General features: G+C 39.0%; 1 protein-coding gene across 6 annotated transcripts in view; it reads left to right on the plus strand.

Annotated features, from left to right (window-relative positions):
- Positions 1-13,422, plus strand: part of st3gal3b (ST3 beta-galactoside alpha-2,3-sialyltransferase 3b) — a 59,564-nt gene that overhangs the window by 6,450 nt on the left and 39,692 nt on the right. For 4 of the 6 annotated variants that reach the window (XM_038718329.1, XM_038718333.1, XM_038718332.1 and 1 more), the window contains exon 2: positions 8,522-8,669. In XM_038718329.1, coding sequence (XP_038574257.1) covers positions 8,561-8,669 — 109 coding nt within the window. In that variant the 5' untranslated portion in view covers positions 8,522-8,560. Of the gene's footprint in view, positions 1-5,415; positions 5,436-5,609; positions 5,920-8,521; positions 8,670-13,422 lie in introns of those variants that run through there. The other 2 variants (XM_038718331.1, XM_038718330.1) reach the window with 2 other exon arrangements.

Here is a 13,422-nt window from a genome sequence, read left to right on the forward strand (position 1 = left end):
TCATCAAGTCCAGCGTACAATCTCTGTTGACCTTTTGCAAGCTGTTATCTTCCAGTGTTATCACTTAAATGCAAACTACGCACTGTTATTAGGGTCTGAAAGATAGAAATTGCCCTCAGAAAAGCCTATGAATGGAATTACATTTTCCTTAACACCATTTTACTGTTTCCACCACCCACTAATCTGTTGTTCCTGGACTGAGCTTATAATTAGAAGCTTGTGCACAATGGAAACTGCCTAAGTACACTCAAAGATGAAATGCTAAATCCAGTGATGGACTTGATGATATGGCTACTGCCCTTGTTAATTAAAATGGCCCAGTCCAGTTTACTGTACATTGATAATAAACTTGACTAAGCCGAGAATACTAAAGCTCTTTACTCTTTGCTGTTGTTTGCCGGGGCAGCAGGTTAGCGGACGCTAACAGACTCAACAAACTGATCTGCAAGGCCAGTGATGTTGGGGGTGGGGAGGTGGAACTGGACTGTCAGTGGTGTCAGAGAGGAGGATGCTACATGTCATCTTTTGATAATGTCTCTATTAGTGCAAGACTCATCCCTCCAAAATGCACCACAGAGTGCCACAGGAAGTCATTCCTGCCTGTGGCCATCAAATTATTTAACTTTTCCCTCCAAGAATCACAGACTCTAAGTTATTTACCTGGACCTTGTAGTGCAATACTTCACATACATTGCATTATCCTTTTTAATAAATAATGTACAATATTCTCTGTTTTAATATTCAGTGTGCAATAGTCTCTGCTTGGATATTTTGGTTACTCTGTCCTAATACTGTAGTTTATAAGGATTCAATTTGTAATCCATTCCACATCAACACTACCAGTACTTATTAGTAGGCTACAACTACTTTTTATTCACTACTATCATTACACTTCTTTTAATACTGTAAAATACTGTCCATATCCAAACTCCTTTTATATTTCTTTATATTTTCTACTTTGGATGTGGCTTCATCTTGGTATACCACAGCACACATACCGGCCATTCATTTTTTTTTTTTTTTTTTTTTTACAAAAGCAAGTATACAATACAATAATAAGATTAATAATAATTCAGAATAATTGGATTCATAATGTTAATAAAATAAATTAAATATTTCTTCATCTTCTTAAACAAGCCATGATTTTTCCAGAGCAACTATTGCACTTTCCAGTATGCACTTTCTTATCACAAATCTTGTTGTTTTTTTCAGGCGAAAAGCTATATTTGCTCTCTGACTTTCTCTCACTAGTTTGATGCAGAGGTGTGTGACTTTGCGTGGTTGCTTGACACTGATTTTCCTTTTGTTTTCTTGATGCTTTATCTCTATGTAGGCCTATGGTTTGTTGAAGGTTTGAAATAAAGCTAAAAATGCTTAGCCCTCGGTTCTCACATCACACAAGTTTCCACAATCCTGTGACATGGGCCAGTTAAATAGTGCTGTTTAGTGACACAGACGTTACAACAAAATAGCCTATGAAACGTTTGGAAATGATGCAACCACCCAAGTTTTATGTATGGAAGAAAGGACTGCACGGCATCTCCCATCCCTACTTCCCAGACATGGTTAGACAATGGGATATTTCACTTCCTTGCATTGTTTTCTGTTTAAAAAGAGCGCAACTTTAATAACTACAGCAGTAAAATGCAACATACACATTAATGCAGTATTGCAGTAATGCAGTAATTTTAATGAAAACATCACACCTAATAGTGAACTCTGAAAGGAACCTTTTTCCTTTTAGAACTTTAGGTAGGCTACATTTTGCTGATAATACTTACAAAGGCCTACTTTTACTTAAGTGAGCTTCTGAATCCTGGACTTTTACTTGTAGTGGAATATTTTTACAGATCCAGTGTTTCACACCTGCTCAGGTTACTGTGTTAATTCAGTTTTCCCCTCAGATCTTTGCTTCTTATTTGCTCCCTGAGGTCTCCTATCATTCATAAGTAGTTTTTGGGCTGATAGCCAAGGTTGAAGAAGCTGGGTGGGGGGTGACAGTGGACATACTGATCTATTAATATTAAATCAGGCAGGAAATACAATCTGCTCACCCACTGTTCTCCATATGGGGTCAGAAATAAAATACATACACAAGCAAACACCGAGACATGGACACACACACGCACGCACACACACGCACACAAATAAACAAGACTTGTGTTCCATGACTATTAGCTATTTTCAAAGGTCCGGCTGAGCTGGCAGCCCTTCATGGCCTTTAGCACAAGGACCATTTGTTTATCACACTTCAAGAGGGAATGATCAATATACTGTTAGGTAATCTACAGCAGTGCATCAAATCATGGCTGTTCTGTGAGAATTACATGTCTCTAAGAAGTTAACTTTTCATGAACTGAGAACAACAGCCGTTTTCAGCTTTCATTTTCAAGCTAATCCAGTTTTTTGTTTAATATGGTTTATTTCGTGTAAGATGTAGGCTAATTTGTTCAACCCATAAAGGAACATTTAATCATTCAGTTCATCAGAAAAATTCTAATTCACCAAATTTGGAGATACATGTTTTTTTTACTGGACAGAAAGGGAATTAAAAATTGTAATATGAAATGTAACTAGTAATTAAAGTAAAAAAGTACAATATTTGCCCATGAAATGTTGTGGAGTAGAAGTATAAAGTTGCATTAAATGGAAGTACTCAAGTAGCCTACATTTAGGCCTACCTCAATAAGTACAGTAGTAAAGTTACATTCCACCATGTATTCCACCATGTGTGCACAGGATCAACTCATATTTCATGTGCAAATATTTATTGCAGAGGACTACCAATATTATTATCCTTTGAAATAATATCAGTGATGGCAGATTGTGGTTTAACTTGGCAAATTCCAGTTTATGGTTTATGGGTTGTAGTTTTTTTCCAGTTGATCACCTTGGTCCTCTGACTTCATGATGACAAATGGCCTCCTTGGATACAGTAGACAAAACAGCTTATGACACACAGCTTGGTGAGTACTTATGGCTTTTACTAGAGATATCATCATCCTGGAAGCTACTGGATTGAATCATGGAGCAAAGGGGTGTACACTTGTGAAATGATTATTTATAGTCCTTTAAGGCATAATTAGAGCTAAAACAAAAAGCACCCCAAACCAGTGCACAGTCACAAAAGACAGTCAGTCACTGATGGTAGACTTGATGGTGGTATATTAAAGGTGTGTTGTATATGGATTTAGATAAATACTGACCTGTGTTTTTAGATAGGAAGGACTGTCTGGAGGAATGTTTTTACTTCAAATAGCCTATTTGCTGCCAAGTTAGTCCACACAAAGGCATAGCCTGTTTTACTGAGAACTGATCAGACTATAGACAATGGCGCCACCAGGGGAGGGCCGGGGGGGCCACGGCCACCCTAAGAAAATGGGTGGCCACCCCAGTGGCCACCCCTGGCAAGGAGCATATGCATAAAATACTGTTTATATTATGTAACATCTTGGTTTGAGTTAAAAGGTGAATAGCAGTATACAAGTGTTCTCAGATTAGGCTCTGTCACTTAAGAGGGTAACCTCTGACCCTGAGGTGTGACCGACTGTGATGTTTATTTTAGGAGAGGCCTCCTAAAATTGTTACTGGTTAAGGGGGGGGACTAACAAGCAGAGCGGATCGGAGTACACCGGTGTTGTGCCAAATGTGTGTGTTTTCTATGGAGGCAGCGACAAGCTGCAGAAGAAAGAAAAGTCTAATTTAATTAATCTACAGAAACAGTTAGTAGCGTGGCTAGTTTATAATAAGTTTTTCACACTGCTCCACAGTTTTGTTTATTTACTGTGTGTGAGAGCTAATAGTCAGCAGATAGCAACAGGTTAGCACCATCGCTAACAGCAAGCTAACGTGGTATGAACACTGAAGCCCTGACAGCGCGGTGTGTGACCGGCTGTTAACGTTATGCTTCAAAGGAGACCAACCTGTTTTCATCTTCATCTTAGTGAGAGGATTGCAAATCATGAGAACAGCGGGAGTCACCTGGACGATGCTGTGAAACTGAGCTCAAAATTACTTACTTGGCAGTCTGTCTGAGTCATCCAAAAGTTTGCCCAGAGGAAAAACCGCCGGGCCGACTTTCTCCTCACGTGAGGCCTTAGCTAGTGTGTGAAAGTGTCTTTTATCATCCTGACTCTGCTACTGGTCCCTGCATGGGCAAATTGTTGTGCAGGATCGGTTGAGACTAGGCTACGGATTACTGTTGTTGTCATGATGTTGTTGTCATATAGTCACTTTCATAGTGGTTTATTATTTGGGATTATTAGGCCAGTTTTCTGGCTCGCTGCGCTGTATGAAAGGTACGGAGCTGGAATGGGATATATATTGGGGGAAATTCTTTCCGTTTTGATTGCAGGATCTCTGTGGAAAGCGGCTATAGAAAGGCACTGGATCCCTAAAACCTTGTCTGTGCGCGTCGTTGACTTCATTGGTGTTGGGCTTACTGCTCTTTGCTTATGGCCCTGTAGGCTCATTTGTTCTGAGCTTGGCTGTGTCTGCTTAAATATTGCATTCTTAATCTAGGTTTATTACAGTGGTACAGTAAGTTGTGTCAATGCACTCCTCTCTCTCTCTCTCTGTCTCTATCTCTCTCACTATCTCATGTTAAGTGTTTTGTGGAGCCATGCTGTTTGTTGACATGTTAAAAAACACAGAAGCAAGAGAGAGTGTTGTAGTTTTACTGATATTTATGTTTTAAAATGGTTGGTGCCCCACCAGTTTTACAAATAAATATGACACTGGTCAAATCGGTTGTTAAAAAGTGGGGTATTTCAAGAATAATTATCCTAGCTGTTTGTAACAAGAATAACACCAAACTTAGTATGTAAACAAATAATTACACAACTCTATAGGACACATGTTGTATATTTCAATTTGAATTTAAAGAAAAATATTTATGCTCCATGATGTCTTTAATCTTGAGTAGGCTTGTTCCCAGTAAATGTTTTGTTCCTCCCCATCAATGCACTCCTACAAATAAAAGCTGTATTTGTCTTTTTTAAGGAAAAGGTTAACTTGCCTATTTAAAGAACAATTAATTGCCTAACACATACAGATAACAGGATTTTTATGGAATGTTAACTGAACTGGTTTTAGTCCATGAACATTAGACAATTTTAACTGTAAAATAAGAAACCAAAGTAATTCAGTCTGTGATTCCTTAACTCGTATTTTTATGTAGTATTCAACTAATCTATATACTGCATAATACAATTCCTGAAATTCAGTTATGGCTTTTGGGAAACCTTTGGGAAATTTTCAGTGGCCCCATCTGGCCACCCCAGGGAAATTTTCTGGACTACTTTTACACCATCTTTGGGTTTCAACAGACATGGCCCTCCCCTGCACCAATCAATCAAAAATAGCTCTGAACAAACACATGCCATTAAAGTGTGGGGATCTTTGTTATCGCATCTCTATTATTGTTGCTGGGCAAGGTAAGAGTTGGAGTTGGTTGGGGGTCGATGTGTCTTGTATACGTGCAAAAGCAAACCCAGCTACATTGCGATGTAAATAGCTGACGTGCCGCGAACACCGCCTGAAGAAACAGATGAAAAGGTTCCTCTTTAACTCTGTTGAAAACAGCGGCATACTTCTTCAGAGGTCCCTCGTGTGCTCATGTGACGGAGACGAGCTGTGTAGCTGTAGATCAGTGAACTAGCGCTTCTGGTGATGATGATACGGCTGATGGAGGGTATGCGTCTTCACTGGGCCAGTATTAAAGCGAGCAAAAACTCGTGAGACAGTAGGGAAGCACGCAGTCAGACAGGTCGTCTTGTGCTCACGGAGCTGGGATACTTCCACGGATTTCATTACGATGGCTTGGAGGGGCGCGAGAACACGGTCGTTTTGTCGACCAATTCATTATTTACCCTAAGGCCAGTGTTGTTTCTGTACAGAGGATTCAGCGGAAAGGAAAAGGTACTGTGTACAATTAACTCACTCAATAGGGAATGTGTAGGAGACGCTGCTACGCCGTGTTTTACCCCAAAATGACGGTGGTGGTAGATCTTTCCCCCAAACTGTTGGTCCAGTCAGTAGGATTAACGTTACCTCGGCATTGTTCGCTTATCAGAATTTACAGTCGGTGTTTTTACATACCATTACTTATCCTACATGTAGGGACTGTTTGGGCTTGCTGCAAAGCCTAAGCCCACGTCTGGACACACAATTTCCCAACCAGTGCTGTGCTGTTACATTACAGGCCTGCCTGGATCAAGATTCCCCACTGTGCCAACGGAGCGTTGTTAGCGAATGGCTAAGCGAAGCTAACGGTCCGCTGGTGGATATTCGTCTTTCAAACAGTTTTTACTTTGTTTGTAAATATCTGGTGAAAGTTAGTTCTGTCTGTGGATTCCTTTTACAACTCCAGCGTTAACGACACCCTATAAAGTATGACACACTCACAGGTAATCTTTATGTACACATTGTTATATAGAGAGACTGAGCTAGTTACAACGTTGAATCATGGGACCACTTTTCCATGACGGCCTCTGAACTTTGTTGTGAACGAGTCGTGGGTAATGTAAGCTACACGGCTTGCAAGTGAAAGTTAGACACCTAACCTTCGACATGTCCTGAACATACAACAACTTTGCAACTGTGCATAACAAATGAGTGTAATGCTGCTACTGGAACCCGCTTCCCCTTGATGTGGTGCCTCAAAACATCACACTGTGGGACTGGAAGGTCAGGGTTAACCATTATTTCACCCGCTGAATGACTTTGTTTGCTCTTTTCCTGTCTGAATGTAAGTTCCATTTTAGTTGCATAATGTTGGACACTGTTCGGCAGTTAATCTAGAAATGTGATATCTGAAATGTTTTGACTGGACTTCCAAGAGTTGCACTGGACATATACAGTTAATGCTGTTGAATGTGCTGCACATTTGAATTAATGGTTTTCAAAACTTGTCAATAACAGTGATTTATCTGACCTCCTGGCAGTTTGTGAAGTATTGGTAACTTTAGTGTTAACAATTTGCATGTTATTTATTTAACCCATAGCAGTATTGGTTGATATGTTGTATTTTATGTAAGTTGAGCCATATCGTATCAACAGGTTGCTTTTTATTTTAGGGAACCATTAGTATATACACATTGTTAGGATTATGAGCTGCTCTCAACTGCTATTTTGAAATGCATGGTTTTGCAGAAGTAGGCTATTACACTCTTATCTTAGCTCAACTCTGCTCCGACCACCCTCCTTTCCACTTCCGTCTAGCAGTTTTCAGGATGAAACATAATAGCCAGAGATGGAGTTGCATTTATATCTTTTAAACACATCTGTCGTCATTTTCCACAACATTTTTTGTTACAGCAGGGTCAATGACAGTGGTAGATCATGCTAAGATTAATAATCATAATGCAACACTGAGGGTGTGGTTTCTTATAAGCTAGTAGGAACACTACTGGTTTTACAGAATGACTAGTGTATAAGATTAAGTAGGATCTACTGGCAGAATACGGCAGAAATTGAATATAACTTTCATAGTTTTTTTTTATTAGTATATAATTACCTCCTTCATCTTTTCACCAATAAGAATAGTTGTGTATTCATTACATTAGAGCCCTACAACAGAGGCCCCCATCTTGGGGGATCAGATCACAAGTGGAAAGCTCCAAGTACATCAGTTCTTACCTGGGATTAGAATGCGTCTCGAATGACCACTTGTGACCAGATCTTAATTCAATATATGCAAATGAACAGGTACATCATTTCTTTTTGCAAAGACCAAAAGTGTTTTTGTTTTTAACCTGCATTTGATAAATTTACTGTTTCTCAGACCACAGATGAGACAAGAATTAGGTCGGAAAAACAATAGACGTCGCCAGAGCGCTGGGCCTCGCTGATTACTGTACAAAAACACAACATTATTATAATTTTATTAGCTGATTTTGGGGAAACTGGATTATATTTTATCAAATATTTTCTGGTTTTCCCTTTTGATGTCCTCCGGCTACTTTGCCCCAAGTCTTTGTGATTAGATTTTTTGTATGCATCAGGCAAGCAATTCTCATTGGACTGAACAGACTGCATCTTTGGGTCAGGTATCCAGATCTAATAATACATCAGTGTTTCACATCCACAGAGTCCGTCATGTTTCTACAGTAGCCCAGAATAGCCACACTGATCCTTTTAACGTATGCTTTGACAACTGATAAGTAGCCGTGTGTATCGCTGTCATCATTGCTCAGTGTCATATCCACTGTTTCAAGAAAACCTAATGATCACAAAAACAGAATTATAGTCAGCAGTGCTTCTTGTTGAAAACATTTTCTTGTTGTACTTTTTATTGCCTTTGGAGACTGTCCTCCAGACATGATTGAATAGTCATCATGGAGAGAGGATGGTTTATGTAGCCAAGGGAGAAGATTTTCTGCCCTCCCTTCGTGTGTGTTTCTCTTTGCTGTCAATGTTTGTTAACAGTTACGCCTTGCTTTTGTTTCCTTTGCTGTTGACAGGTGAATTTCTCTTTTGGGATGTGTAAATACTATGTACCTGTCCCCTGTTGTCATTTCAGGTGATGACCTGGATTGTGCCGTGTGAATGACTGAATACCATGAAGCACACACAAAAGCTGCTGTTTATTGTGTGCTTCATCCTGGTACTGGGCTTTATTTACTACGCCTCCTGGAAGCTACATCTATACGTATGGGGTCAGACGCCTCGTAAGTAACATTTCCTGTGTTGACTATTTTTACATTTATTCATCCCCTGATCATCCATCTGTCATAACCCATAGTCCTTTTGAAACCTACACGTGTTTTATCTGTTTTGAAATCTGTTTCTGTTTTGCTATTTGCCTCTCTGTGCTGTCTATTTTAAATTTTATTTTTTAGGCTCTCTTTTGAACCGTTAGTATGTCAGACTGTGTGTTGGGGTCTCAAAACTTTTTCATTCACTTTACCAGAGCACCAGATATTATGGGGAGAGTTAATCTGATTCTTGGACATCTTAAAACCAGCCCATGTGGATTGCCTCACAGATGGAAATCTATTGACAGCCCTCTACCATGGCTACTTTAACTATACCTATGTGTTAAACAGCATACTTACTTTCTCTTCTACTTTTGCAAATGGAATGAAATGGCATTTTGAGATTTCCACACTTTGATGAATACAGAATACATATAACATGAGGAGAAGTATGCGTGGCGGTATCAGGGTATTATAATATCTTGAAGGTGTGATTTTCAATACAGTCAAACGCAGACGCTCCTCTTTCTGGTATAATATTATTATTAATAATAATCTTTATTTGTTGAGCACTTTTCAAAAACAAGTTACAAAGTATTTTAACAATTGTAAAGACAATAATAACCAAAAGACAATAATACAAAAACAATACAAGATAAAAGCAAGAAAACATTGAAAAGACGAAAATACACGTTTAAGATAAATATTAAATAAGTAAAATAAAATAAAAGGGATAAAATAAAGTCCAATAAGATCGGGAAAGGCTCTCCTATAAAAGTATGTTTTAAGAAGGGACTTAAAAGAGTTCACTGACTCAGCCGACCTGATTTCCTCGGGCAGGCTGTTCCAGAGCCTCTGGGCCCTGACAGCAAACGCTCTGTCCCCTTTAGTTTTCAGTCGTCTTGTCTCACCTGTATCACACAGGATATGCGTATCGCATGCTGCATTCACATACTCCTCGGATGAACCCATTTCCCATGTTGGGAAATTGATCTATCGACTTTGGCGTGTTGAGCTTTAAGTCCTAATGTGTGTTTTTTTTTGTTTTTGTTTTTTTAAATGGACGCTACAAAGATGATGTGCTGTACTTTATTACTCAGAGCGTTTAAACATGTTCACAGCTATTTCCAGTATTGCAGACTTCTGAGTTGTTGTTCCGACTGCTGCTAAACCAGTACTGTAAAGGTTAGAAAACCTGTGCCATTTCAAAAAGGGACATGTCAGCATGCTGCAGTGACGTCTGTCATCTCAAGCTCAGCTTTTTTACTCATATACTGTCAGTGCTTGAAGTTGGCGTACCGGGACTTTTTCTTGCGTACTGTTACTTCTCAAACTGCCGGTACTCTCCTCTGCCCTCTCCATATCAGGTTCTCTGGGCACTATGTGCCGCTCACCTGCTCACCTGCACTTTCAATCAGCTGTGTGCAGAATGTAGCTTGTCAGTGTCAGTTTTCATGAACTGTCCAATCACAGCCTGGATGGGGCTGGACATTGAAAAATCTTGCCAGAAATGTGTCATTTAAACTGGGGACATGTCAGAATCAGAAGTTTCCATCACTTTTTAAAAGCTTTTGTTAAAAATGTTCCCGGGAAAAACAGCTTGCAAGGTTGTTAAATAACAAATGAAACAATGCACAATAAGAAAACATGAAATGGAATTGAAGTATAGAAGAAACAAATGTGCATTGGACCACAAAGTAACTTAAGCCAAAACAACAAGCTCCTGATTACTGCATTATATTCATTATATTTTTATATTTTGAATTGTCACCTGCCAGGAGGCATGTCTTCCACTTTACCCTGGTAAACCCGGGTATGACTATGCCTCCTTGTAAAGTTGGATTGGAGTTTCTGAGTCTGTATTTAGAGAAGTGATGTTGCAGAATTGAGCTGATGTTGGGGAGAGTGGCCTGAAACCGCTGTCAAAATCCAGCAGATGGGGCTAGAAGATTTCTCTTTAACAATTTTGAAACTTCCTTGCCTGTGCCCCGTACAGAGTATATTTTCTAGGGGAAACATTCTCAGTTACATTTTGCTACAGAAACCCCAAATGTCAGTGTTTTGAACCAGATTGAGAGCCTACCCAGAGGGACAGGATAGGCTGATAGAGGAATGTGCCCATTCCTGTCGTATCCACATTTTCCCCAACTGTTGTTTGTGTGATGCAAGAGTACAGTCTTATGCATCAGTGATCTTAGGTAGAAGGTTATGTTTGTGGTATGCTGATTCATGTTGACATGTTAAAGCTGGGATTGATGGTCTGTTGTGGGCCCGTCAATTCACACCGCTCTATCCTCTGTGCCGATTATCAGCATCTGCCTCTGCTTTTACTATAATCAGGATTCTTTTGTCAAAAGGTCCATTCTGACACATCTCTCACTCCTCAAATGTTTTAAAATCTGTAACATCTAAATATGCGAATATACGTTGTAAATTATGAAACTGATGAGGAAATGTGCTGGAGCTTAAACAGCTGAGGGGTTTCTGAAGCTGTCAAGCCATGGCAATAAACATTAATAACGTCAATCATTTAGAAAGCCTATTTTCTTCTCAACTTGTCACTCTTCTCCAGTGTGGCCCCCACTGTGAGGAGAAATAGGACTTAAAGTTTTACTTGTCTTATGTGCCAGTGGTGCAAGCATTTTTTTTTATCTCTCTTATTTGAACACTGAGCTCTACCGTGAAAGAACTGTGTGAAATTCAAAAGACATTACCTAATCATATCTGAGTCTGAAAGGGCTGTGAAGCCAACTGAATACGCTGTAATGCAATAAAAAAAAAATCTATTTTATTGGCATGAATGTTTTGAGAACAGTGTTGCCAAAGCATCAAAATATAATGTGGACAGCATACAATAACAGTAATATGACTGTATAAATAAATGTGTGTCAAATAAGTCTTTGCTGCTAATGTTTGCTTATTTCATTGTGAAATAGGTTAGTAGTTTTACTCAAGTTCTTCATATACCACAATTTAATTTCTTGCCATGCCCCCTGTATTTTAACTCATTAGCAGGCTCACAGTCAAAGGGATATATATATATATATATATATATATATATATATATATATATATATATATATATATATATATATATATATATATATATATATATATATATATATATATATATATATATATATATATATATATATATATATATATATATATATATATATATATATATATATATATATATATATATATATATATATATATACTTTTTTATCTGTAGATGTTATCGTTGCTATAGGTGGCTTTCATTTACCTGCAGATTGGATGGAAATGTTTCTATATTTCTGAAACATCCCATGTTGCATCACAGACAGCATGCTTGATCAACAGATGACCTAGGCTGTGATCCATATTCCAGTGATTTCTCAAGCTGTGTTTCAAAGCAGAAACGCAAAAGGAGAGCCGCTTTGGCTGCAGTGACAAATATTGGCTTTCTGCATTACTGTGGTGCCAGATGTTTGGCTTAAAGATGGTCAAAAGGGAAAGATGAGCATGTGGATGGTCTCTCCTGCCCTCTGCCCTGGTCAGCTAAGCTATGCGGTCTCACTGAGAGGATCAAATCTGGATAATCTCTTCTTCCCATTCTTGATTTACTCACTGCTCCACTGAGACAAATGGAACATGCAAAGGCTTATGTCCTGTTCACTGCCATTAAGAGCATCTTTGTAGTTGTTCTGTACTTGTTTTACCACCTGTTATTCTTTGATTGATAGCACCAATGAATTCTTGTTTTATAGGGTTTGGCCCCATCCACACTACTCCGTTTTAATTTACAAACGGAGAATTAAAACAAATACGATCTCTGTCCAAACAAGCGTTTTAGCTGCGTATCGGAGTTGATCTCGTCTACATTAAAATGTCTGAAAACGCATATTTAGTGCCTGTTCAGGTACACTGGGCATGTGCGTGCCGGTGTAAACGTGAAGCAGATGGTCTATTCCGTAGTTACAGAAGATTTTGCAAAAGAATATGTCAAAAGAATATTTTTTTTTTTTTTGCATGCACCAATAACAAGCAGGGACTTTTACTGAATGTAACACGGTACTGTGGTGGCGGAAAACAGACTGGGAGTCGTTTCAAAGGAAACGGTGATATGCACAGTAGCCTACAATTGTAGGCAGATAGGCCTAAGTGTTATTTGCACTGGGTACAGAATATTTTAATAAAAATACCAAAACTAAAACTTGTGTTTCTGCTTTGCATAACTTATAAGACCCAATCAGAGAGCCGAGCTTGAGCGGCTGCGTCATCGTTTCTAAAGTCGTCCATTTTGGCCCGTCTTCACTAAAACTCCCTCCGGAGTTTTGAAACGCAAAACTGGGTCGGCAGCATTTCCAAACTTCTCCGTTTTAGGTCTTCGTTTTTGCCATTTTAGTCTGGACGGGAGGTGCAAACGTAGCAAAAAGTCTCTGTTTTACTTCCAAAACGCAGGTTTGAGACCCACCAAAATCCACATGACCTATCTCCATTGAAAAGTGATGACAAAATGAAAAGGATGAGCCTTATTAATAAAGACTCGTATTAGTCAAATTTTCAAGCTGGCTTCCTGTAGTGTAAATTTGTGCCCGGTCCTGTTCTTCTTTAGCCACTGTGTTATGAGTGTAGTTATTTGTGTAGAATTGTTTTCCATTACTAAACCAATGGCCAGATGCAGCATTTCCCTTGGCATTTGTTTAATGCTGTCTTGTGACTCTCTGCCTGCTAAGCTACG

The sequence above is a fragment of the Micropterus salmoides genome, unplaced genomic scaffold, assembly GCF_014851395.1.
Source record: "Micropterus salmoides isolate LMB-PRFRI ecotype aquatic unplaced genomic scaffold, ASM1485139v1 Ms_hic_scaffold_14, whole genome shotgun sequence".
In the NCBI taxonomy this organism is placed as follows: Eukaryota; Metazoa; Chordata; class Actinopteri; order Centrarchiformes; family Centrarchidae; genus Micropterus; species Micropterus salmoides.